Source organism: Bactrocera oleae, chromosome 3, assembly GCF_042242935.1.
Source record: "Bactrocera oleae isolate idBacOlea1 chromosome 3, idBacOlea1, whole genome shotgun sequence".
In the NCBI taxonomy this organism is placed as follows: domain Eukaryota; kingdom Metazoa; phylum Arthropoda; class Insecta; order Diptera; family Tephritidae; genus Bactrocera; species Bactrocera oleae.
This window is the reverse complement of record NC_091537.1, coordinates 88,803,029-88,830,889: the sequence shown is the minus strand read 5'-3', so window position 1 is coordinate 88,830,889 and position 27,861 is coordinate 88,803,029. Positions and strand designations below refer to the sequence as shown.

Genomic DNA, 27,861 nt, shown 5'->3' with positions numbered 1-27,861 from the left:
GATTTACCATACATGTATATATTGTTGGCTACTGCTTGGGTAGATGGTGTACTGGGTTTATATTATATTTATGACTCCTTTTCGTTTAAGAAATATACAATTTCTCCTTTCTTTAGCTTATTGACTAACCGATCCACGCTGATAAAAATCCATGTCGCTTGTTTTGAGGTTTTAAGACCCTCCCAAAACACGAATGGTTAAACAAAAAATAGCTTAAAGCAAATAATAAAGTATTAGTATAAATTTCAGGAAATAATCTACTTTAATCATCTGGTATACATTTCGAAAAATGTTGAATTCACTTGATCCCGAACCGATCTCCAACAGAACTTCCGAAAAAAGGTGTCTGGCGGGGAGAAATATTTATCTGCTTAAAATTATCTCTAATCCAAAAACCAAAAATTTTTCTTATTACAATAGTTGAATACACGCTTTTTGTACTAATGAACTTCATCAGAAGCACGGGGTGGATCAGGGAGGAGACAATAGAGTGAGCGAACATTAACCCCGGTGGTGTCACCATGGGCCTAGGTGCGTCGTTAGACAGCCACTCTACCTACCCTACCTAATTAAATACAAGTAATGATTAAAATGATTGATAAAAATTTTGGTTTTTAAAAAAATGTCAGCTTCGCAAAAAAAGGTTGTTTTTTATGTAAAATAAAACTTCAAAATGGCTTAAAAAATAAATATTATCAAAAATATTATTCCTTCGATCATTACCTGACAAATGTATCTACAAATGTATCGATCGGTCCAGCCATTTCTGAGAAATTTTCCTTACGGACTTAAAACATCGCTTAGAGTAAAACGCATTGAAAATTTAAGAAACCGAATGCACTAAGTTAAATTTTTTTTTACTAATATGCTCATATCTCCAAAACTATTTGCGGATAAACCACAAGTTTTCGGAGAATATTTTTAAATATATGTATGTACAATACATTCGATAGATAAGCAAGAAAAACGGTTTTTGAAATTCACAAGTGGATATATCACCTTAATGCAATTAGAAAAGTAATTATATAATTTTTAGTATATATGTAAACGTATTTTCAACATTAAATTCAGCTATTTATGAGCACCTGTGGAATATTACACCATAGCACCATGGTGTGTGTCTTGGCTCTTTTGCTTCGGTCTCATATAGTAATCAACATTGGAAAAAATCCTTAGCCAAGACACACAGTTTTCAATCTGAGTAAATTTTTTTCGGTAATTTTTTTATTGAGTGAATTTCTAAACTTGAATTTTATTGAGTTTACAAATGTTTACATTTTATTTTTCCAGCGCATAAAATAATAAATAAACAAAACTATGCATATTTACATGCATGCATACATACGAGTACATACAAGTACCAAACTAATATACTTACATATGTACATATATAAGCAATGTAAATATGCATGCATGCCACACCAGGTCTGACATAAAATCAGCTAAATTTCTTACTAGCCTTACTAACCTTGAGCCGACCCAAATATCTAAGAATCTGCTTCGGCGAAGTTTTGAAATGACGCTTCTGAACCGTATGCAATTCAGTAGGATACCTAAATGATTGACTAGATGACTCAGCGGAAACAGGAGTATCATTTACTGAATGAAATGCCGTCATTCTGCGATTGGAGCTGAAGACGGTACCTCTATCCGTAAGCGATTTGCTAGCGCGTGGCTGAATAAGTTTATTGTGCCGGACATGAGGTGTGACATTGAGGAGTGGCGTAGTCAAACTACCGAAGAATCCCTCAAATTCATGCTCCCCGGCTGGTTCGCAAATGTAATTCTTAAAGCCGAACGCAGCGTCCTTGCCACCGCCAACATTTGCATATAATGTATTTAAACCGGTGAGAAATTCTTTGCTCAACATCTTTTTAACATTCAGACAGGATTGGCCGTCACTGCTGATGTAGCTAAGTAAATTTGTGACGAACTCATCCCTAACACACAGATTATTGTCATAATAGCCACTGCCTGCCCACTTCGGGTAAAAAGTGAGCGGCACATGCGGCAATAAGTCGTACGGATCGCAATTGCATTCGTTAAATAATGCTTGTTGCACGAGCAGCGTGCGCATGCGCTGAAAATCGCAGTTTGGTGTTTCGGCAAGCGTGCGCAGGTAGCCACTCTGACACTCGTTTGGCTTCTCGATTATAATTTCAGCCGGCCGCTTGATTTTCTGTTGCTTTTTCTTGCTTGTTTTCCTTTTCTGCTGGTTTGTTGTTGTTGCGTGATGCACAGATTTTTCGTCTTGCAACGGCTTTGCTGTGTGAAGGTTTATCATTGAGGCAGGCGGCTTGCGCGCACGTTTTGCTCGTTGCCAAAGCAGTGTGTTCAGTTGTTGCTTCAAATTTTTCTTATAAAGATCCGTTGGGGAGCGTGTATAGCATTTCCAATCATCGTGGTTGATTTGGCGCGGCCAAATGCAACTCGAGCAATTGCGTGGCAGCATTGCTGTGTCACCGCAGCAGTTGTTGCACATGCGATGCGAGTAGTAGGGACAATATTTATGCATTTTTTTACTTTTATTGTTTTAGGCAGAACTTTTCTAAAACTTTTGATTTTACGAAAATTGTAAATATAAATTTTTTTGTATTCCGAAACTGTAAATTTTTAAAGAAATTTACCGAGAAGCGAATTTTGAATTTTTAACGCTCGAAAAATAAATTTTGTTTATTTATATACGGATGCGTCAATTCTATTCCTATGTAAGAAGCTTGTACACATGCAACAGAACTGGCAAATATGTTAGCACACGGTTTAAGATCTAGAATATTTGATTGAAAGCAACCTATTCACGTACATTCATAATCACTATAATCTGATCGCATAAACGAATTTCAAAGTAAATCGATAGGTTAGGTTCAATGACTGATACTCAAAATGGGGAAAGTAGTCCATACTATGTGTAGTCCGTTGTGTAGTTCGAACAATGAACTCCCGTAACTAGATCTAATCTCTCGTAAGTCGACGAAGCTTTGAGCTCAATAAAAATCGGCTTTAGCATTTAATTATATTCCTAACAGCTCGGTGGGATGTCTAAAGGGTGAGTTCCTAAGTGTTTAAGCTGAGATGTTTCACACCTCGCCTTCTTCCATACAGCTTTTACAGCTGGCATCCGGTAAGATTCTCAACCTTACAGCGTGAACGCCGATAGACCAGTTAGAAGACACAACTAGCCTTACTGAGTGGAAAGTGTTCACTGGATCTCTTGTGATCGACCTTGGGTCAAAAGGATCTGGCAATAGCGCGTAAAACATGCTCATCGTGGAGTTATGCCGATATCTACAGGATACTAAAATTTAAAATTTTATTTTAGTTTTTAAAATAGACTCTAAGAATACAAAATTATCCAGAGCTGCTGAAAATTATTTGTGGAATATTTTCTGCCTCTGCAACAACAACTTTTCCTGGCTTTGTGAGCGCTGATTTGGCTTTAAGCCATTTACTGAATTTCCAGATGAAGCTCTCGCTCAGATTGTTACCAATAGCGAGTTGTTTTTACCGTTATTTTCGAATGAACATAGATAGCGAAACGACTCTACAGGTTGGGTGAAAAGTTAGTTCCTCTCACCAAGAAATAGCACTATTAGCTCCAAATTTTTTTTCGCCAAATTAGTGCATTTGTCTGTCTTGAGAACACATGCAAAGCTACAAGTCATTCTGTCATATCAGAGTATTTTTTAATATGGAAAAAAATTAATATCGCGCAGTGATTAGATTCTTTGTTTAGAAAGGTTTAAAAGCAAAGGAAATTTATGAAGTGGAGTAAGGAGTCCTCACCTTCAAAAAACCACACACTCACCTCGCTATACTTTAAAAGGGCTGATTTGCTATAGCAAAAGGTACATCTGTGTATTACTATAATTAGTTTGAATAATTTCGCTTGTTAATACATATCATCAAAAAGACCAAACACTTATTGGATTGAGCAGATTCATGCGCCAGGTGAACCCTATCGTTAGAAACTGGTATCTGATTTAGTAGTGACATCACATAGTCAAAGAGTTGGTAGTTTTTACTAAAAAGCCAAATTCTTAAGGGGTAATATCCACTCTTGAATTAAAACAATCGGTTATATGTATATCGCATATATATCAAAGGTACATATATTTGTGTAAATACTACGAAAATCCGGCAATTAGTTTCGGAGTTAGGCGCGTATTTGTAAGAATCTTTTAACTTAATGTAATTAGCTCCCAAAACTTTAACCCTTATGTTGGTAACCAACTTTACCGAGGTCTTTTAGCAACCTACGATCTGAGTATTATTATTATTTTGTTTATTTTTTCTAAAAAAAATTTTTCTTCAAATATTAATAGTAGTTAATTTAAAGAAAAAAAAATAAAATAAAAGAAGTAAGGAAGGGCTAAGTTCGGATGTAACCGAACATTTTATACTCTCGCAAAGTCAAATAGTATACTCGTTTGAGATTTCTTTGTGGATTGACTGATATTTTCGGTAGAAGGTCAACTATAGGCACTGGGGTCCACATATTTAGTACTTCGGGGCTTAAACAGTTTCGGTTCGATTTAGACAATTTTTGGCCACAAGGTGGCATACTTTAATCGCATTATTCACGCAAAGTTTTATCCCGATACAGTCATTGTTGCCTGATTTGCATAGTGGAAAGTGAAATAATCAGATGGAATTTAAAATGGTGTTATATGGGAAGTAGGCGTGGTTGTAGTCCGATTTCGCCCATTTTCGCACTATGACATAGAAACATGAAAAGAACGTTATGCACCGAATTTGGTTGAAATCGGTTAAGCAGATCTCAAGATATGGGTTTTTACCTAAAAGTGGGCTGTGCCACGCCCACTGTCTAATTTTGAACGCGGTTCCTATTAAGTCATCTCATACCAGATAAAATTTAATGTCTCTGGCGTTTAGTGCTTGATTTATCGCGCTTTTAGTAGTTTTTAACAGTACCGTTATATGGGGAGTGGGCGGAGTTGCCACCCGATTTCAACTATTTTCACACCGTCAATAGAAGTGCTAAAAACATTTGCTTCCAGTGAATTTTGTTATTATAGCATTAGCGGTTTAGGAGATATGCACATTAAACCTATTAGAGGCGAGACAACGCCCACTTCCAAGAAAAAATTTAACTGCAGATGCCCCTCCCTAATGTGATCCTGTGTACCAAATAACAGTCTTATATCTTATTGCGGAGCTTAGTTATGGCAATTTATTTGTTTTTGATTAATGGCGTTTTGTGGGCGTGGCAGTGGTCCGATTACGCCCATCTGCAATACCAACCGTCTCACGGTACCAAGAAACATGTCTACCAAGACGGACAGACGGACGGACGGACGGACAGACGGACAGACGGACAGACAGTCACCCGGATTTCAACTCGTCTCTTCATCCTGATCATTTATATATATATAACCCTATATCTAACTTGGTTAGTTTTAGGTGATACAAACAACCGTTAGGTGAACAAAACTATTATACTCTGTAGCAACAGGTTGCGAGAGTATAAAAATAAAAAAAATGAACTCACAGCTTTCTTTCAAGTTAAAAAACGACGATTTGAGAGATTAAAATGAAATATTGATTTTTTTAAACTATTCACACAGATACACCGCGGTGAAGACCGGCTAAAGGATCAAGGAAATTCAAAATTTTTCAAAATTAATCCAACTAAATTAGTTTAATTAAAGAAAAATTCGTTTTATCTGACTTACAAGTGGATTTTTGGAATGGCGGTTCGGAAAATTTAAAACATCGTCGAACCGTAACTTCTGTTAGATTTACGGGTCTACAAGATTACTACACTTTTTCCAACTTCAACTTTACACTCGCTATTAAAAATAAGATAAGGTCACATTCATTGCAATTCCAGTTGAAAGCAGCTTCAAATGTTTCATATTTAAAAAAAACGCATCGTTTTTATTTTCGTAGTCAATTTCAACACAAGCATTATTCACTAATTTAAAAAAACTCTCAAAACCCATACCAAGTACTAACAAGAAATTTACAAAGTTTTTCATGCACAAAATTCCACTAAACTTCAATCAGTCTCCGAGATCGCCCGATAATTATTGACTATCTCATCGTTGAGATGAGAAATTCAATAATAACCGTTAGATCCAGCCACTAACTACTAAATAATTTAGACACAAGCAAAAATTAATATTATTTTTGTTTCCAAGATGTACAATAAGGGAAATTGGCGTAAGTAGATTTCACTGTAGTCTTAGGACCATCATCCGTTAGTTTTCTGCTTAGATTCAAAACATGACGTGCACTTCTATCAGAAAGGTTGATAACTTTCGCTGCTTTTTGCGACGTGCTGGGTGCTGTGACCGGTTCATACCAGAATACTGGTACACTCCTTCTATGCTTATTACTATTATTGCTACTCAAACGATTTGTTCCGTTTGGTTCCTGCTCTTTGCTGGACTGTCTCCCTGCCGGTTTCTGGAATACAATTGGTAACTTCGTCTTTTTGCTTTTCACATTGGTATCCTTACGCAAAGTACCCGTATGTTTTTTCGTTTCAATTGTTGGTGTTTGGTTGGCGCGGTTTAGCTTGTTTGGCGTTTCAGCAACCGCAGCACGCCCAGCACTCACCCCCAGCGTCCACTTCATTCTGCCCCTAGTTTTGTCCGGTTTTACAGTTTTCATTTTGAGTTTGGTTTGTGTTTGCTTGTTGGTGCGTGTCGTCTTATTGAAGAATACCTCAAATTCATGACGTATCTCCGCAAGTTCTTCTGGCGTACAGTGTGACACAGTCGACTTCGTTTTGCTGCCCAAGCCCCCGTTAATATCAGCGTATAATTTATTCAAATTATTTATATATTCGTTACTCTTCGATGTTTGCGACTCGTCTTGTTCGGATTCATGCAGTTGACGATCGATATTTTCTAAGAACTCCTTTTCCATATCATGCCGTTTCTTCGAGGGATAATACGTAAATGGCACATCGGGGCTGTCACCACGATTTTGTTCATCACAACATTCGGTTTCCTTCGGTTTAAATAATATGTAGGCTAAACCACCGCCATTGAGATGGACTTTTCTACCCAGTTTACTGTGTGAACTTTTTATTGTTGTTGTACTGCGTGTCGAACCGCTAAATCGACGTTTACGGTTTTTACGTCGCGCCGTCTTATTTAAGAAAAACCGTGCACCCTTCTTCAATAGCTCCGACTGTGTTTTGTGCATATCCATTTTAGCTGAGAAACAATTGATTTTCAGCGACTTCCATAGCGGTGGTTCGGTCATGCTGCTGGCTTCCTGCTGCAAATAGTGACCAGTTAGACGCCGTTGGTATAACTTATACTCGCTGTTGGGATCATTCAGCAGCGGCATATTCGGATGATTCTCCGCGTAAAAGTGTTGACATGGTGGATAAGCTTGTTCATAATTATTGTAGCCTGTATACCAGTTCCAATTATTATAAGGACATTGATTGTACCATGGTGTCGCGTGATAACCATCATATGACCATTGGCCATACTGTCCATAGGTCGAGTGCCCCCAAGAATATTGGTTGCCATTGTAACCATCTCCCATAGATTGATCAAACATTTTTTAAATTTTTTTTACTTAAATATTTTCACTTTTTAAATTTTTTACAGATAAAGACGATATCGACATTCTTTTTTACAGAAAATTTTCACAAATTGTGTCAATTCAAGCATTTCGTTTTACAAATTCCATGAGTTTTTTGTTATAAAACTCTACATACATGTAATGGGGGGAACGAAAAAGTACAACGTGCTTATTTCTAAGAAATAACATACAGTGCGAGAAAAAATTGCTGTTATATGGATCAGTCTGGATTAAGTCTTTAGGTAAACTTTATCTTTTTAAAGACAGAGAGACATTTTCAAGATATCTTTTTGAGTAACTTATATCTAACAGTGTTAATACGATTTGAAACAAAAATTTGAGAAATTTTTAAATAATTATGACTGAAGTCGAAGGCTCATAAACTAGAGGTTATTGAAAAACTCTCTTTTCAAAAAAGTTTCAATATAGCACTAGCTTTGATAATGTTATCTAGTCTAATCTATCGAAATACGTAATAATGTTTCGAGACTTTTAGACATTTTGTTAACCAAAACAAGATCTGGATCATGGAAAGTTTTGAAAGTATTCACTTTAAAAGATGCACATTTTAATAATCTCTTAGAAATCTTGATTATGAATGGAACTCTGAAACTTGAAGGATAACTAAGAGAAATTGGATGCAGTGACTCTCAAGAGAATTAATATGTGTATCAAATCTAAGCACTTAAGAACCTGCAACATTGCGAATAACATTGTCCAACTAAAAATATTCGAAGAAATGCAACTCTACAGCTTTGGATTTTCAAAATCTCTGCTTCTTACTCGACAAAATCAGTAAAAAAAAGTTGAGAACCTAATTGATTACTATAATCCATTTCAACTTCCCAACAGAACTTGTTACATTGCTCCGACTAAACCCGAGGAATAAGATTTCGTTAACTGTACGGTACGAACGTTTGCAATTTCATCGATCTCTATGGCGAAAGTAAAATACATATGAAGAAATAATAGACGGGGGTGATCCTCTATTATCAGATATTCTTCATCTCATTACACCCTGAACACAGTTTTTCATAAAGTTTGTAACACCCAAAAGGAATCGTCGGACAACGATGACGATCTGAAGCCATTAGCCGTTGCCTTATGTACGTCTTTCCGTATACTATACACGAACTAGTTTCTCAGTTTTTGAAATATCGACCCGAAATTTTACGCACGCCATTTTTTCCTTAAGAGGCAGAATCGCCATAGTTGCGATACAAACTAATCGATTCAAATCCAAAAACTTGATTTGCCAAATAATAACTTATTTATTACCTAAGCCAGGCTACAATCTCCGCATAAACTGGTTAGATCGGATTACTATAGCAAGCTCTTCTATAGAAAGCTGTTTTATTTCACAAATTATATTCATGAAATTTAAGTTGGAATATAATTATCTCTTTTCTGTGATATTTGTTCGTTAAGGCATTTTTTACTTCAGTGGACTTTTTAGGCATTATTATATTATGATGTTATGCATCTGTCACTTTAGAAACCCAAGCAAAACTACTCAGAGAGGTAGGAATAGGTGAAAGTTCCTTTACAGGTTTCTAGAAAGGAAGCATATTTTTTTTAATTATACCGAAAGGAACTTGATGGATATTTTAAGTTTCTGAAGAAGTGTATGAAAAAAAAATTTAAACACCTGTACTATGGATTGTTGAGCCACTCTACACCAAAAGTTATCCAAAACACTGACTAAGATCTATTGCTTTCGAAGAGCGCCCTCTTAAGTTTTGGAACTCAAGGTACACGCTCAAAGAAATTTAAAAGTACGACAAGCAATCATAGATATTGAAAAAGAAATAATTAGAGTCGATTTCATCAGAAGCTTAAAGCAATAAAAATATTACTCTGCCCTCAAAAAATTTAATTCGCCAATATCGACTTATCGAAAAGCAGCCAGCTACCCTTATAATAAACTTACCAAAGCTGAATTAATTTTGTATAAATGCGAATGCAGCTTTTAACAACTGATAATAAAAAATAACATTAAAATCAAATAATGCAAAAAAAATTATTAAAATATATTGAAGAAAATATCAATAATATTGAGAATGATAAAATTTATGATTGCGAATAAAATTGCAATACCGTTCACACCAATTTACCGCAAGTCATAAAAAATAATTTGATAATACAAAAGTCATGAAAAAATTGTGTACGAGTATGTGTGTGTGTTAGGGCAAACAAGCGCAATCCATAAACGCGGCTTAATAATAGACCCTGAAAAGCGTTTTTATTTGGCACTTAAGCGACTTACAATCGAACAATACACGGCGCATTTAATTGCATATAAACACATACCACTTTATAGAAATACTCTATCGTGCTTTTATTGGCGAATTTTAAACGACGGCAAAACAAACACAAAAAAACTTAAAGCTATGGACGTGGCAGTCGGCTTTAAAAGCTAGCCACTGCACTATTCCTCCTCGATCTCCTCTTCAACTTGTGCCGCTTTGGCGGGTTTTCGCCGTGATGGACCACGTGTGCGCTGTGGCTTCTTGGTTTTCGGTTTTGGGTTCTCCAATTCCTCCAGTTCGGCGTCGGTCAGACGATCCTTGTACCAGTCGGCGCTGTAATGTAATGGCGAATGTGAATAATTATAAATAAATAAAAAAGTCAGCAAACTTTGCATTCAATAAATGTTTCAACTACCATTCAGGCACGTTGCGCGACCAATCGCAGTGCTTCTTCTCCTCATCGAACACTTGTCCCAGCTTGCAGCCGTTGCGGCGCGGTATCTCACCATTTACACACACATAGAAGTATTGGCAGTCATCGGGATCGGCGTAACGTGGATGTGTGACCGCCACCGACTCATTCACTTTGGGGCATTCGAATTCGAAAATGTCCTGCGAATTGCAACCCTTCACACCGACCTCATCGGGCCATGTGCAAATGCCGGTTTTGGGATTGAACACCAGACCCACGGGACAGGTAATCATATTGAATTGTCCATCGACACAGTAGTAGAATTTATCACACACACCCTTCTCTTCATGACCGAAGTAGCCGTTTTTGCGTGGACAATGTTGTGAGGGCTGAGGTGTCTCTGTGGAGAGGAAAAAATAAAAAATATTTAAGCACAAGACATTTATAAAAAATCGTTTGAAAAATAGCTATCAGAACAAACCAGTTTGATAGTGGTCTTCGAAGACCGAGCTTACTAAAAAATACATTATCAGCTACTAGGGCTTTTAAGACCTCGATGTGGTGAAGCATTAGATTGAAACTTGAAAAGAACTAATTGTAAAATTAAATCAGAAACTTTTCTAATGCGAGTCGCCATTACACCTCTGTTAATGAGAATAACATCAAAAAAGTTAAAGAAACAGTGCTTGAAAATCGTAGTATTGTTGGTATTAGGATCTCAAAATCTCTTATAGGTCGACGTAAGAAAACGTTTGGGGAATAAAGCGTGTCAATGCTTGACTCGTACCAAAATACCTGAATCTTTTGTAAAACCGAAATTGAGTAGAGGTCGTAACAGAGATATTTGACAACGTAGCTGAGAAACTTACATTCATCAAGCGTATCACTACTGGTGACGAGACCTCGGTTTATAAATTGGCAACGAAACTGTCCAACAATCTAACGAATAGGGGTTTCAAAAATGAGCCGTAACCGAAAAAATCAATATTCGCTGAAAGCACCGAAGGCCATTCCAGCCAAGATTTTTAAGCGTTGGTATCAGTATATATCAGTCCGGGTCAATATTGATCAGATCGGATTAGTTTGGAATGTGTGTTAAGAAAGTGTCTTAGAGAACTTGAAAGGACTGTTTCGTTAGATTTAAGAGAGGGGTATTGCTGTCGAGTAGGTCGAAGAGATGTAGTGAAGGCTATAGTACCTTTTGTGAGAGGTTTTCTTATAATGTGAACATCTTAAGCAGAAGTAAAGAGAAGCATAATCGGATCCATTGAAAAACCGAAAGATATTAATTTGTATATATTATTTTACCAAAGATGGACTTGTTCTTTAGTCATTATAAAAGGGTAACATGAGCTGCTTAGAATATTTTTAGACAATCGAAACGGTTTTTTATTTGTTGTTACACATTTTTTGTGTTACTGAATCGATTTTTCGGATTTTTCCTACAAACACATACATGTATTGTGTATGTGAGTATGTGTAATGCGCCAATTTGCCAAAAATAGACTCAGTGAAAACTCGCAAAAAACCGAAACCCTTAAAAACGGTGGAACGGACAACAATTGCTGCAGCAAAAACTGTCAGAAACAAGAAGCCATCGTAACCCTTATGAGTGGACCATTAGAAAATCCTGTGTGACGGTAGTTTTTAATTTTTATTTTCAAAGCAGTAAAACTAACAAAAGCTGGCGCTACGCTATTGGCGTTTTTGTTGTTGTTATAGCACTTTTTGTTGGTTTATTGCAAATTGGTCTATAACGCAGCATAACAAAAGCACGATAGACAAGCAATCACTATAACAACAACAACGAAACAAACACACTGCAGACGACAACAAAAATTTACCGCTAGTCTGTATTTTCTAACTTTACGCATCAATGATGCAACCAACAAAAACAGTAGAGCAAAAGCAAAAGAAAACTCAGTAAAGTGTAGCATATTTATGGGCGCTTATAACTGTATATATGCCATACAACAAACACATACGCACTCATCATCATACGTCATAAGTGAATAAAAAAAACAGCTGCAAAAGCGCTCAAATTAGAAGCGATAAAAAAGTGACTGAGTCAAGTCAAGCAGGGGGGCTCAACTGTAAGCTGGCTTCGCTTGTCAGCTAAATTGCAAGGTTGAAGGGGTTTGCACTGTTTTGGCAATTGCTATGTACAATAACCGGCATGGTGAAGAGAACAAACAATAACAGAGTGCATATTCTTTGTAGTTCAATAGAGCAAATACACGATAACAGCAACAATTGCACTTTCAGTGTAAAAACAATGTAGCCAAGAGTGCCGCAGCATCATCAAAAGTTAGCGGCGTTTAAGCATAATGCGACGCTAATAAAAATATTGCAGTAAAAATATGGAAAAAGCAAATAACTCAGCGTGGCAATAAGCTATGCATTGTGGCATGCAGCCGAGCAGCTGAGTAAGCAGCGAGAGGTTTATGTATTGGCAATAAAATTATTTACATAAAATGTATGTTAAACGGTCCGAGCAGGGTGAGATCCTCCTAAATAACAGCAAGCATAATTGCGAAGAGCAGAATATAAATTTGGAATACAAGTAATAGAAAATCTTTAAACAGATGTAGATAAACAGGCCTATGAACGGCTCTATTGATTTGGAACATTTGGACTAACTGCTTTGAAAATTGATGCTAACGAAATAAGACGAGAAAAATATTGATGAAAATAAAATTACATTACATGACACGATTTGTTCAAAAGATATTTACAGCAGCGTATTGTTACGGAATACGGGCGACACTGAGATTCAGATGTAAGGCTTTTATCTCAAATAGATTATCATAATTTTTAAAAATACTTGAGCTATCAACGAACTTTGTCGATATTGAGATGGAACATTGGAACGAAAATTAGGAGAAGAAATATAATTTTTTTTTATTTTTGACGAATCTAGTTTATAAAGTATATTTTTCAAGTATTTTATTTTATTTGAATTTTGGTTTTGTGTAAAATAGGATTTTTGAATTATATGTTGATTTTAGTCATTTTTCAAAGCAAATAAATACACGATTTTTTTAATTAAAAAAAAAATATCCTTACGTATAATTTTTAGGAAACATTGTGCTCTACAAGCATGTGCAATGTTAAACATTTAATCCCAAACAGTTCAAAAGTCATGCTATTTCTAAAGGAAATAGGTTTTTATGTGTTATTTATATAGGAAACTTTGAAATTTTTGAATTTCGGAAAAGCAGTGAAAACGAAAAAGTTAAAATTTTTCCTAGCAAAGGATATTTTTTTTCCAAAAGACAATGTAAATTTTGATCAGTAGCTCCGACGAATAAAGACGCTTTACAATTTGTAAGTTTCATCATATATAAAAATATATATTTAGTCCTGCCATACATTTTGTTAGCAAGTTTTCAATGCAAACAGCGATGAGAAATATTTGTTAACCGCACTATTAATCGTTTTTTCCAAACGTCTACCGTTAATCACAGAAATAAAAGTGGTCGTTCTCGCGAGACTCTAATCAATTCAGACATGAAAAAATATTCGCGAACGCTTTCGCAAAAATCGCCTTAAAAAACAGAAAATTATATTTGGTGAAATGGACTTATTCGACATGACCTCCATAAGAAAGCCTACCGTCTGTCAAGTGGTCATCTTCTGACAATGCGCTTGAAACAAATTGGCTCCGCAGTGGCACGCGGTCAACGGCGATGAAAGTATACTTTTTACAATTGAAAAACATTTATAATGTTGAAAAAGTTTTTAAAAAGCAAAAAAGAAGTCGCAAAAAATTGTATTCCAAGGTATTTAACGTGGTCACCACCCAGCTGCTGCAATGTTTTGGTAGGGAGTTGTCTGTAAAGGCTTTATACTTTTTGACTTCTGTGAAAAAGAGGTTATAATTGGGGCAAAAGTGTCCCAGCAGGATGATTTAGAAGTCGCGGTAAAGCAGTTTGGCAATAATCTCTTAGATGGCGAGCATTGGATCTTTCAGCAACATTCTGCTCCAGCACACAAGGCAAAAACTACGCAGCAGTGGCTTAAAAGCAACATTCCTGGTTTCCAAGCTGCAGCTGATTGGCCGTCTGGTAGAATAGATTTGGATCTATTTGACTACAGTTTGACGTCAAAATTGGAGAACTTTCGTTCGACCAGCGTCGTCAATGCCAATAGAAGTGCGTGCAGCAATTGATCAATGACCGAAACATTTGAGGGCTGGTGCAAAGTTGACCATTTCAAATAAAATGTTGTACATCGTTCATTTATTATATGCATTATTAAACGAAATTACTTTTATTAAAAAATTTATTATAGTTGCGTTTTTATGGGAACTGAACTTGCCACAGAACTTATGGCAGGATTAAGTATTGTAGTAACTCAACACAAGATTTAGGCAACCTTGAACTCCGAGAAACCACTTTGTTTGATATAAGCAACCTTCAAGGCGAATTAAGATTACTTAGTACTGGTATGGCAAAGAGTTCTTTTACAAAAATATTTATCTTCTAAATGCAGTTTGATTGGTCAGCTTGAACAGCTATATGCTAAAGTAGTTCTATCTGAACAATATATTCAAAGATTGTACGATCCTTGAGATAACATTTCATTCCAAATTCTTTGAACGCAATTTATCAAATAAAAAAAATGTTCGTCCTAGAACTTCATTTTGATCATTCAGTTTGTATGGCAGCGATATTTTATAGTGGTCCGATATCTGCGGTTCCGAAAGCATTGAGAAACTATAAAAATTGTTACCGCAGAAATTGTAATTACATAAAAAAACCTTCAATTCTTAATAATCATAGTACTCAAACCAGAAATAATTGAACTTTTTTTTGACAAAATAGCCAAGTAAGGATTAAACATACAAAAAATGTAAACAAAAAAAAAACCTTGAACAAGAAATAAGAAAATAAAACTTTAGTTTTTTTTTTATTTAAAAAAAAATAATATTGTATATTTTTTTAAAGGTTAAAAGAGTAATAAGCCAGCTTTTATAAACGATATGAAACGTTATAATTATATTTTTATTTAATTTTAAATTCAACAATTTGTAAATTTAAAAATTAAATTCTGAGTTTAGTTAAAAAATGTTACTAAAACTAATTGAAAATTATTTGTTAATGCATGCTTTTTAAGTTTACGATGAAATTTATTTGAATAATTTCATATGTGATCGCTCAGTAATATTATATATATAATATCTGCAACTCGCAGGCTAACATTGTGTCTTATCTCATGAGCATCATAACAATACACAAACAAACTTAATAGAAGTCAATAAAATAATAAACAATTCAATATTAATTATTTTCTAATCAATCACAGGAGAATTGCTACTAAATTGGCAGCTTTAAATCTATAAATTGTTTAGCAAAGAAATATTTTATATTTACAATGTAAACCGCAACAAATTTGCAATAGATTTAATCAAACAAGAAAATGTCAGCAAATAGCAAATATGAATATTTCACTAAACGAAAAATATTAAAAATGTAATTTAACTAACTAACGGAATTTTTTTTACATATTTTTAAAGAGTTTCCTTAAAATTCTAATAACACAAGTTTTTGGAAATACAAAAGCAAGGCTGGCTTATATTACAATATTTCATATTTTACTTGTAATTTATTGTAACAACAAAAAATATGCAATTTATTTAAATGTTTGCGTTAAAATCAATTTCTTTAACAATTTGACAGAAGCGCCTAAATGCATGCTTTTAATATTTATCAATATAAATATATCATATTCGTATTTATATCAATACATAGTAATATTTACGAATTTGCTATTCGAAACTTTAGCCGGAGAAAGTCTAATCGTCGGACATTTCTTCACCACCACACACAATCACACACACACACACACGCATGCAAAATCGCCTTTGTTTGCCATACTTTTTCACAGCCTGATACTTGACTGTCAATGTGTGTTGAACAACAAACTGCAAGTGACCACAATTTTCCAAGAAGCAGAGCCGAGTTGCATGCAAATCGAATATGCAAATATACAAATACACACACACGCACATAGTGGCAAGTCTGAAACTCAAGCGGTCAAGTATACAGCAAGCTATACAATATATTTGTTTATGTGCGTGTGTGTGTGTGTTAATAAAGTTTGGTGCAAACATGTAAATACTTGTATGCCTGTTTGTTTGTTTGTTGTACCACCACTATTTGTGTTTGTTGTTTTGTTGTTGCTTTCAGCCACTTACATCCTGTCCATGCTCATATTGCTGTTGCATGCAATTTTAATTGAGTACTTACGACTATCTAACTGTACTATATGCTGCCAGCCTTCTACTGCTAAGCAACAACAATTTTTGCTCTTTTCAACTGCTGCCTGCATTTTGTGGTTCTCCATGCAAATATCGTTGCTTAATGCAAGTGTGTGTGTGTGTCGGTGCGTCTTGAGTTAGAGTTTAAGCAATTGCAATTCTTGCCAGAAATTAAATTTTATAAATTTAATAAAAATACAGGGGTAATTGGTTAAATTCAATTTGTTCAAAAACGATTCGTCATATCAATTTGTATGCAATTAGTGCACGAATTTGAATTTTTATTAGTGAAAAAATATCAAAATAAGAAAAAAGAAAAAAATATAGCTATAATACCCTTCACAAATGAACAAGTTTCCAAACAAGAACTTAATTTTGAGCGGTCAGTTTAAATATATATAAAGGTCCAATCTCAATATTTTCGAAAATTGTAGCGCTGCCTTGGATAACAATCTATGCCAAATTTATAAATATAGTGCCGGTTAATGGGTAGAAAGCGTGCATGTCTAATAAACTTAAGTGTACCTTTACCCAATCCAAATAATGTGCGAACTCTCGTAGAGTCAGTTATCAAGTTATGCGAACGCCTAAGGTCCACCTTGAGTGGACTTTCTGCTGTAATTAAGCAAGTTGTCTTCATAACTCCAATCTATAAAAAGACCTGTGAAAAATGCCCGCAAATTGAAAGTGTTTTCTGGAGCTTTCTTCCCGCTAACTGAACTAAGTGCAAAACTTCCACAAATAACACACAAATTTGAAATTAAACTGAAAAGGTCTGCTGGTAAATACGCACGTCAATGTCGATAGTCAAAATTTCTTATAGACTCATTCGCGTTGGTTCTTAGTCACACGTAACACCAGCAGAATACAATGTCGGCTTGAAATTCAAGTTAGAGCTATAATGTCAAGAACTACTACTTTCAACTCAAATGACAATTGGAAAGTAAAAACATCTTTCACTATCCTCTACAAGTCTCTTATATGTAAGACGAAAAAGCCTGAACGATGGTAGCATCAAATGATACGAAGATTTACGACATGCAATGACAAATATCGCAGAAACAACATTGTAGTAATGTCTTCACAGCGACTAGTGGAGAATATGAAAGGTGGTTCTCACGTGTACTTCACTGGATAATTCTTTTCCTGATACATGTAAAAAAATACATCAAAATTGGATAAATTGTTCTTAAGATAGTGATAATTAGCACAAGAATGGAGAGGACAGAGGCTTTTGTATTAAAATAATGAAAAATAAAAAAGAAATCTTTAACTTAAGTTAAACTGTGTAGTTTCAGCTAGACCTAGAGATAAACTAGTCAGTATTTTGTAGTAGTTAGGATAATCTTGGGGCATATCTTCAGCATTTTTGATATTCTGGCTATTTACCGAACCACTTAGAAATCAAAGGAGAACTAAAAAAAATGGTATTCAAATAAATATGATATTAATCGTGCTGCTCTGGGATTAAGTAAGCAATATGAATAGATTTATGGAAATATGAGGCATAATTGACGGATTCGATTACGGAGCAAAAGGTGGGAACTTGGAACAAAATATCTTTAACAAAAAAAGTATTTAGATTGATAGATGTCAGCAGATGGATTGAGCTTTTTCAGCAAGCTTCAGAAACGACAAAACTCCTTCAGAGTTACATTTCGAACTATGGTAATACCTAAAAGCAATCTGAATTAGGAGATAATGATAACATATTTTTAAACTGATTTTAGTATCATTTATCGATCTCCAACTGTAGCGAAATTATACTGCACTCAATTATGTGACGAAAGAAATGAAATATTATATATATAGTAAAAAGTATTTCATTTACATATAGAGTATTTTTTTCATATTACGTTTTCACGTTATCGTCAGCAATCAGCAAAGTATTGCAATATAAAAGCCTTAAAAATCAGTATTTACATAGTAAAACTATTTAGTATATAAAATAGAAAGCTGATAAGACGCCAAACTCATCTCGGACGACGTCAAATTTTATACAAAACTCAAGTTGCCAGAGACGTTCAAGTGCAGTCGGTCGTTTAATCAGCTCACGAGATGTTGCATTTGAGGAAGCAATTCATTTTTTCATTGCTGATAACAGCTTCATTACAAACACCAAATATTTCTGCAAATCGGTTTGAACAAACTGCGAATGATGCGGATTACCTGACCGTCATTGTGGACGAAACAATACGCAATTTAGTAAAGCAATGCAACAGAAGTAGAAGAGCGGAAATGCAAACAAGGTGGGAGACGAAAGCTTAGCAGCTAACGAAGCCATTAATAATTTACGAATTGAAATTATTCGCAGTGAACTACAACAAGAACAGGAAGTGCCAGTGACGCTGAAACAGTTGAGCGATCTAATGGAGAAAACGTAAGTTGAGACCAAGCCAATATACCTGATAGTTTCTGAAATAACCTTTATTTAACACATATTCAGCGTACGTTCACTAAGCGACTCCTTTACGAAGCGCCTGCTGTTGCGCTTTCCCAAAACCTGCGCTGACATAATACCGCCGGGTGTGCGCGACCGCGATGATGTCTACAGCTTACACATTTCCGGCTACACACCGATCAATGTCTACTGTTTATCCGATGCGGAAGGCGGTTGCCCTTGGACCGTTGTGCATAGACGACAAGATAAGAATACCGATTTCAATCTCAGATGGGCTGACTACAACGCTGGTTTTGGCGATCCCTATACTAGCTTCTTCGTCGGCATGCAATCGCTTTTTTGGTTGACGAGCGATGCGCCGCAAGAATTGCGCATAGTCATGCGTTTGAATAGCGATAGTGTGGATGAGATCGCGAACTACGATCATTTTGTTATTGGCGATGAGAGTGATCAGTACGCGTTGAAAATTTTGGGGAAGTTCAGCGGTAACGCCGCGGATGAGCTGAGTAAATTGATCGGTTACAAGTTTCGTACGTATGATCGCACGGGTTACTGTATTGGCAAGGAGAAGGTCGGTGGCTGGTGGAAGGAGGGCTGTGCTAAGAGGTGAATAAGATGTAATAATTGCTATTTGTGTTTATATTTTAATGCGTCCTCTTTAACTGGCAGTAAGTTAAACGGTATGTATGCGCCCTCAAAGTGGGAGGTGAGACAGCAGGTTGGCATTATTTGGGATAATAAGACTACATTAGGTATGAATTACTCGCTGGAATATGTGCATATGGCGATACGACCAAAATATTGTCACAAAATTAAAACGGAATTATAAAATACTATATGTTTTTTTTTAATGAGTAATAACTGTTTTGATTAACTAAGAATAAACGTAGACATAATGAAGCCCAAATCGAACTCGAAACGTCAGATTGTGCGAAACTAATAGAAGATATTAAAAGGAATACAATTATGCGACAGATGTTCAAAATGAGGCCTAAAACACTTATCACCATAAAGATCTTGAATGAAACATAGACATAAAACTTACAGGGCTCATAAGTAAATTTCTAATACAGAATATAGGAAAAAAGGTATGAAAGGATATCTAGAAGTAGAGATAGGTATAAAAAAGGAACAGAGCTGGTAGTTTTAAAATTGCAAGAAAGAAAGTAAATCGAATCTATTGAAATTAGAAGCCATAGCAGATGCGAGTACAGAATATAATATTATTAATCTAAGAGGAATAGCATCAAATAGTCCTTAACATAAATTTTTCTACTTTAGAGTCCGCAGAAGTTCAAGCTAATATTAATAAAACGAACGAAAAAGATGTTTTCAATTACATATAGAACAAGTTAGAAGGAATTTACTGTATTTCCTGCTTAGAAAGTTTTGAAAGATGGCAGAGGCCAACAGATGCTGAATAAGATATTATTTTTCTCTGAAAGATTTTGAGAACAAATCTGTGAGTCTCAACGCATTCTTTGAAACTTATGAACTCTATATATACTATGCTATACTCTAAGGCTTGAAACCAAACTTATTGGAAAGATAATATTTACACTGATGGTTAGAAGGTTTCAAATATATTGAAGGAAACTAGATGATATCTGAATTTAGAAAAGTACAATCATACAATCCAGATCCAGTATAATAGAGGTAGATGAGAGTGCAAGAAAGTTTAAAAATTATTGGAGTATAATCGTAAGAAATGGCAGTGTGAGAGGAAGAGATACATATATTAACAAGAGAGTCGAATGTATATAACAGAAATTGGCTTGGCTTAAAATTACTAGATAAGTTGTTTAGGCGGGAAACTAGAACACAGAGGCCGGAGTTGTGAAATTATACAATTCTTCCAAAATAACTGTGAGATAGAGATAGATGAGAGTGAGGGAAGTATTAAAGAAGAATTAAATATATACGCAGTACTTAGGACCATTGTGGGAGCTAGGAAGAGCAGCATATGTTCAACATCTCTTATGGATCGATCCAACTATTTTGGTTAATGTTTTGGGTATGAAACGTGTCAATGCTAGAATTGTGCCAAAATACCTGAAGCTTTTGCAAAAACGACGTCGTGTAGAGATGCTTGACAACGTAGCTGACGAGACCCCGTTCATCAAAACGCATCATTATTGCTAACGAGATGTGGGTTAACGAATACGACGCCGAAACTGATCAATCATCTAGCGAATGGCGCTACGAAAATGACTCGAAACTAAAAAACACCCAAATTTGTTGAAGGCAGGTAATTATTTTTTTCTCTGTGCGTTTTATATTTAATTACATGGGTCAATTTGATCACACAGTAAATCACCATTGGCGATGCTAGCTCGAATTCTTTAATACTATAAACCACTTTTGCATATTAAATTCGCTCATCTTAAAGCGAATGAAAAAGCGGTCGTGCTCAAAGTTCACAACTTAAGAGCTTAACTTCACCGAGAACAGGTGGTGTTTTAAACAGTTTAACAATATGCAACTATTTAACACTGACATAATAATACGGTGTATATAGCCAATGATACACGTAATCTTCTGCAATCCACACTACTTTTATGTCGCTGTAAAATATCATTAAATTGCATCGTTCACGGTCGCGCAGTGAGCGCATTAAAAGATAATCTTCGATAAAGGTTAAGTGGAGGCAAGTGCTAAAGACATGCTTAAGCAAATGTGTTAAGTGATTTTAGCAGCAGCTGTTGAAAATTGCCCTGCAACGAGAGAACTACAAGGAGAGAGCACTGCTGCAACGCATTTTCGCTTATACATATACTTGTGTGTGCGTGTGAGTGTGTGTGCGGATAAAAGCGTAACCTTTGCAACAATTCGCTGCACATTCAATCAACTCGAAAATAGCTAACCAGCCAACTTAGCGGTTTAATGTAAACTTCGTCCGCTAATTTATGTTGAATTATACTAGTCGTTTTCGTAAGCCACGCACTTAAGCACGATTTTACAGCATTCCTCTTGTGCTGCTTCGCTGCTGACGTTGCAGTTTTGCAGTGAAATTATTTCGAAAATTTTCGTGTGACTGTATTGCAAGCTATAAGAAACATTAATATTTTGTACTAAAAATCTGCTTACTTTTCTATACAAGTATATATATATATATATATGGTTGATTGTGCCGGTAAATGTTCACCAGCTGACCATCTGTACTGCAATCTATACTACTGTATGCAGTAATTGATTTTAATTCGACAAAATGACCGAGCAAGTTTCCCACGACGCACTTTAAAATACTTAACTGTACACAGAGGTAGGGACATACAAGTATACATATGTATTTTATGCACAAATTGGGAACATATTTGCAGCTAGCAATAAAGAAAGGTATAAAATGTGTAATGTGAATGTAATACGTATGCAGGAATGGAGCGTAATGGTAAAGGAGGAATGAGCGTTTGAAAAAAATTATTTTATAGAAAGAAAGAAGACAAAACAAAGTACAAAGATAAATAAGTAAAAACAGTTGCACCGAAGCTATAATAAAAATGGTTTCCTTACGAGAACTTCATTTTGATCAATTAGCTTGTATGGCAGATATATGCCATAGTAGTCCGATCAGAACAATATATTCGCAAATTGTAGCGTTGGTTCAGAGAATAATATATGCTAAATTTCGTGAAGATATCTTGTCAAATAAAGAAGTTTTCCATACACGGAATTAACTTTGATCGGTCAGTTTATATGACAGCTATATGATATAGTGGTCCGATATCGGCGCTTACAAAAAATGGGCAATTTTTTGGAAAGAAAAGAACTTGCGCAAAATTTCAAATCAATATCTCAAAAAAGGAGGGACTAGTCGTCTACATACAGACAGGTTAGCGGACATGAGTAAATCGACTCAACTCTTGCGCTGATCTTTTACGTATACAAGTATGGTATATACTTTAGAGCGGAGACACTATCTGTTCTTTTCAAGATTAAAAATATTAAACTACCACCTCAATAACCGAAACCAGATATTAAGGATGAGCACCGAGTAAGAAAAAAATGTTGAAACTGAAACGCTAAAAGCGACGGCTCTTTAGCTCGAACCCACGAACCAACCAATAGGTAAACAACAGTTTAAACCAGATAACGAATATAGAAAACAAATCAAATTTCTAATCAGCCGTTGAATAATATTATTAATATAAAACGGTCTTTTTTATTGATCTAGTTCGATCATCATCAATCTGACCTGGAAGTTAGTGCATGATATCAGATCAGGTACTGGAGACCTAATAATGAAAACAATGCCGCAGTCAATGTAAAACTAAAGCTTCTTTGGGTTCTGCAAGCTTCAGCCATGTCCGACAAGCCGACCTAATAGTTTACAGTGGTTCAATAAAAAAAAATCATTCAAAGAAGAAAATTTATTTTGCATTTAATATCTTAAAGTTTAGTCCAAATTGACCAAAAATGGGTAGCAGGGTGACAGTGGAGAGTGTGCCAAGGTACAAACGAATTCAGTTCTACTGGGTGTCAGGTCACAAAGGCATTGGGGGCAATGAGATAAAGGATGAGATTACCAAGAGTGGTGTACAGCTATCATCCGGAAACGTGACCGACTTTGATAAACCCATGCAGTGTCTATACGATATTCTAGACAGGAGTAGGTGGTCGCAGTACGTCTGTAAGATGGGGCCGACAGATCGAGAAGACTGCAGGAAATGTCAAGATGAAGGCACCAGGAAATGGTATTGCTAGTGAGACCACAGAACTTGTTAAAATTCGCGTCAAGCGCTGGCATGCTAAAGGATGACAACTCCTCCTACACTCACCTGACCTAGTCTAAAATAGTGTTCTACTTTGTGCACATACTGTTGTAATTATTCAGATTTCGAGCTTAAAGAGTGAACATGTTTATGATAAAACAAGCTTGTGGAAGATATTTGGAGTGGTTTACATTATCCGACACTTGAATAAGCATCTGAATGATACTCAGAAAGTTTGTGACTCACACATTATATGTACAAATTGCGGTCAATAGTAAATTATTCCACCTTTCACATTTTACTCAATTCTCTCTTGAGCCGCAGGAACGGTGGTAAGGCTTATCAAATAATAAATGTGTTATGCTCAGAATTTTAAAAATTATGCCAAGCATGACAACTTCATTGTGCTCAACTCCCTTTATAAACATGCACTCATACATATCCCTAAAAAAATACATACATTAAAACAATAATCATAAATAACCAGCCGCAATACAAGAAATTCCATATTTTCGAATGCCCGCAAAGATTACACTGACACTTCTAATCGAATAAAATCTTTCTTCCATTGAACTTGGTCGAAAAAGATCACATTCATAAACCATAAATAAAGAAAAGAGCAGAAAAAACAAAGAGTGCGCCATAAGAACGCGAAAGTATGTCAAGTCTTTTCATGTACCACCCGTTTTCTATGCGCGGCATGTTACAATTTACGCATTTTACGTTACTTGCATTTTAATGAAAATCCAGTTGCCATCGAAAGAAGCGAAATGTACAGAGTAACAATAAAAGAAATGTACGAAGAGACTACTTAAGTGGGGTTCGATTGAAAATTGGTTATATATACACGCAGCACTCTAATCTCTTCGACAAGCACAACGTCAGTATTTTAGTGTAATTTAAAATCACTAAATCGCTGCTGAATGTCAAATGTTGTTGTTATTTACATTTATGTTATTTTGACATTTTATTCCAACTTCGCCGCCAGTTAAACGATAAAGTCGCGTTTGAAAAGTGTTTTTAAAAAATATAACAGGTCGACTAGATGAGGTTGTAGACAAAGACATTTCAGAAATTCGAAGGTTATGTGAGGTGAAATTATGTAACTTAATTTAATTTCATCAAAACTTATGCAAGAGTAAGAAGAGCTCTCGTTTGACATTACTCAATACATTTGTGATTTGTGTAAGCGAAATAAGTGTTACATTTTTTAAGGTTATGTAAGGTGGAAGAAGAAAAAAAGCTTTTTGCAATAAATTAGTTCCAACACCAATGAAGATATCGTAATAAAACTTGACACAATGGACTATAGCTTTCACAGTCCCCAGATATCGAGTATGAGGACCTGTAGGTCTATGGTTCGCTTTATACTGAAAATGTCGGCTACTACTGTAAGAAGTTTAAACGAAATTAAGTGGACACATTTTCTTAATAGAAGTGACGTCTGTTGCTAAAAATTAATTAAATCGGTTTAGTACGTCTCTCAGCCCCCATATACTAAATATAATGATTTTCGAACTTCCGGTTGACTTTAACATAAATATACATATATGGTATATATCAGTCAATATATAAGTTATCTCAATTAAGGTAGATGAAAATATTTCCCAATTATACTTTAATAGAGTGCCAAAAGTAAGTTTAATCAGTCCAGAATTTCCCCAAGCCACAATCATCTCTGTACAGTTACTTACTATTTTTTGAGGCTATGTCATTTGCTATTTGAAACTACATATATCAAGCCGTTATTCAATACAAAACACCATGTAGTCAACTATTTGACTTTTTTCAAGCTATTAACTGTTACCCACTATTTTTTGACTCCAATCATTGTTAAATAATATGTTACAAAACTCTCTTGTGCAATTCGCTGTTAGTTTTGACGCTAGAACAATCAAAGTTAAGCAACCATCAAATAGCACCGTTGGACACGTGACCGTTGGAGAGACAAAGTTCATTGGACACTAGTCAGCTGGCGTGGGCTGTAAAATGGCAAATTATATAGAAATATATAGGTTTAAAAAACAGAGGCACCACAAAACAACAACGAAGTCTGTATACACCATTGTCGTGGTTCCAAATCAATACAAAAACAACGTTTCATACTAGTATACTATCGGCACGCATTGGAGCATGAAAAGCATTTTCTCACATCCAAGAAATGATTTCCAAACCACTGCGTTAATATTCACACCTTTCGGATTAAACGCATACATACAGACATATGAGAATTATATGGCCGCTCCTAACTAAACCAGATGCCGCCACTTAGAGTTCATTAACGAATTCACTCACGTCTTATCCACGCTTGTTATAAAAATAGCTTGGAGGGGAATATACAAAAAGGCAAAGTAAGTGTGTTTATAATATGCCTGTTAGCAGATATAAGTATATACACTATATATGTACGATATGTTACATTGTTTAAATCTCATTGCTTGTTATTCCTTTCGGTTAACTTTACATGGTAGTATTCTAATCTCAAATTCTAAAGCCCTAATGGTGCAACGTTTGCGGCCTAAAAATAAAAAATTGTAAGATTTTTAAAGCTTCTTATCAAATGACTTAGATTATGGTACATAAAAATACATTTTATATTTTTATTATTATGGATAAATAATATTTAACAGTTCGTTCTTTAAAATGGTACAAATATTTAAATTATTTTTTATAAAAAAGTTATAGGCATTGTATTAGAAATAATTAAATCTTAATCTCTTACGAAAGACGTCGCTTGGAGTTGTATATAGAAACACATATTGTTTTGAAATTTGAAGATGTAAAACATCAAAAACCAGTATTATTCCACTAAAAGAGTTAACAGGCAAAAAGATTCATAGAGTAATGGAAATATAAGAGCGTATATATGTATGTCTGTTTCAAGCGCAGAGCTCTCTACACACGCATGTCAATATGTTTAAATTTTTTTCGGTGAAGTCTGCACCAATCACTTGAAAGTGCCAATCACTTGAAAAGTGTTGCAGAAAACGTTCTTTGACATTGGCCATTCAATATATGACGTATAAAGAAGCAATTAAAGCGATAAACTGACAAAAGTCGAATAATTGTATCTCAACTCTCTTTTGAATAAAATCAGATTGATAAGTGGATAGGCTCTTTCTTAACTCATCTATTTGGAGCGTTCTAAATCTTCAAAGAGATACACCGGACACAATAAGTTCTAAAGAAAATGTTTGAATTCGTCTCAAATTTAAGGCTTACAGGTCTCTACACCTACTTTATTATCTATGTTCATGCTTAATTGGCAGTTCAACCGAGAAAAGGGAATATCTGGGGAACATTTTCATTCACCAATACTGAAGAATGGATCAATAGTTCTGTGATCGACAGTTGCAACGGCGAAATATTTGTATTCAGAAGGTAGCTTCAAATAAAATGAATACAATTCAGTCTTTCAGGCCGAAAATGTTAGCATAACAGAAAGTATCAAGTATACTTCTGCTCTCAACAGCAAATCCATTAACGTCCGAGTGGATGGCCAAGCAGTAATTAAGGCTATCGGTAGCGCACATAACACGTCTTACTGCATTAGGTTATGCAAGGAGGCAATAAATAGACTCTCAGTAGGAACCTCGGTTAAAATAATATGTGGACCTAGTTATATAGGCATAGAAAGAAACGAAAATTCAAATGAGTTGACCGCTCAGGGTCAGCCAGAAACACAATTCCCTTATGCTGCCCTGGGCCATTCAGCATATTCAAAGCTTGCTTAAAACAATGGATCCTAGGGTAACACCTCAGTTCTTATAGGTACTTTGGGGTAGTGTTGATGGTAGACATAGCAAAACGCTTCTACTTTTAAGCAAAAGGGCCCTAAAGTCCCACCTTCAAAAAATCCCAATACTCCTGCTTTAAAGACATTTGTCAACTGGGGTGGAAAGCAATCACGTATTTCACCGAATCCACAGAGTTGCTGGATAAGGCTTAGCTGGTTACCACTCCAACAATGGCCTCAGTAAGTTAGGCCACCTGCGGTCTGACGCTCCAGCGCCACCCTTTTCAATCAACTATTATGATAAAGAAAGAAGACAAATACAACAGAGGCTTTTACTGAAAGTTAGAATTTATAATTTACAACCCTAGCACACCCCTTGGGAGCACGCTACAATTCAAGTAAAGGAGAGGTGGCAAAAAGTGTTCTAAATAATAAGTATATTAATATACTATATAATGCAATATACACCAAATAATTTTGTATATAACTACGAGTACATTTTCTTTAATACAAGAACCAAGAATTT

The 27,861-nt window shown here is 35.3% G+C and overlaps 3 protein-coding genes across 4 annotated transcripts in view; 1 reads left to right on the top strand and 2 right to left on the bottom strand.

The window, feature by feature from the left end:
- Positions 1-1,369: 1,369 nt before the first annotated feature.
- On the bottom strand, positions 1,370-2,731 carry LOC106615303 (uncharacterized). Its single transcript, XM_070106462.1, has 2 exons — positions 2,628-2,731; positions 1,370-2,554 (listed from the first exon to the last, which is right to left on the bottom strand). The coding sequence occupies exon 2, from the start codon at positions 2,513-2,515 to the stop codon at positions 1,439-1,441; it is 1,077 nt and encodes a 358-aa protein (XP_069962563.1). The 5' UTR covers positions 2,516-2,554; positions 2,628-2,731; the 3' UTR covers positions 1,370-1,438.
- A 7,148-nt stretch (positions 2,732-9,879) lies between these two features.
- obst-B (obstructor-B) overlaps positions 9,880-27,861 on the bottom strand; it is a 40,050-nt gene continuing 22,068 nt past the window's right edge. For both annotated transcript variants that reach the window (XM_014230918.3, XM_070107164.1), the window contains exons 5-6: positions 10,231-10,627; positions 9,880-10,148 (exon numbers count right to left, since the gene is read on the bottom strand). In XM_014230918.3, coding sequence (XP_014086393.1) covers positions 9,995-10,148; positions 10,231-10,627 — 551 coding nt within the window. In that variant the 3' untranslated portion in view covers positions 9,880-9,994. The remainder of the gene's footprint in view (positions 10,149-10,230; positions 10,628-27,861) is intronic.
- On the top strand, positions 18,499-19,726 carry LOC106614952 (angiopoietin-4). Its single transcript, XM_014230906.3, has 4 exons — positions 18,499-18,738; positions 18,804-18,869; positions 18,936-19,496; positions 19,560-19,726. The coding sequence occupies exons 1-4, from the start codon at positions 18,548-18,550 to the stop codon at positions 19,717-19,719; spliced, it is 978 nt and encodes a 325-aa protein (XP_014086381.1). The 5' UTR covers positions 18,499-18,547; the 3' UTR covers positions 19,720-19,726.

Coding starts and splice junctions, on each gene's coding strand:
- LOC106615303 (XM_070106462.1), bottom strand. CDS start 2,515: ATGCATAAATATTGTCCCTACTACTCGCATCGCATGTGCAACAACTGC.
- LOC106614952 (XM_014230906.3), top strand. CDS start 18,548: ATGTTGCATTTGAGGAAGCAATTCATTTTTTCATTGCTGATAACAGCT. Junction 18,739..18,803: donor AGAGCGGAAATGCAAACAAG/GTGGGAGACGAA, acceptor AATTATTCGCAG/TGAACTACAACAAGAACAGG. Junction 18,870..18,935: donor AGCGATCTAATGGAGAAAAC/GTAAGTTGAGAC, acceptor ACACATATTCAG/CGTACGTTCACTAAGCGACT.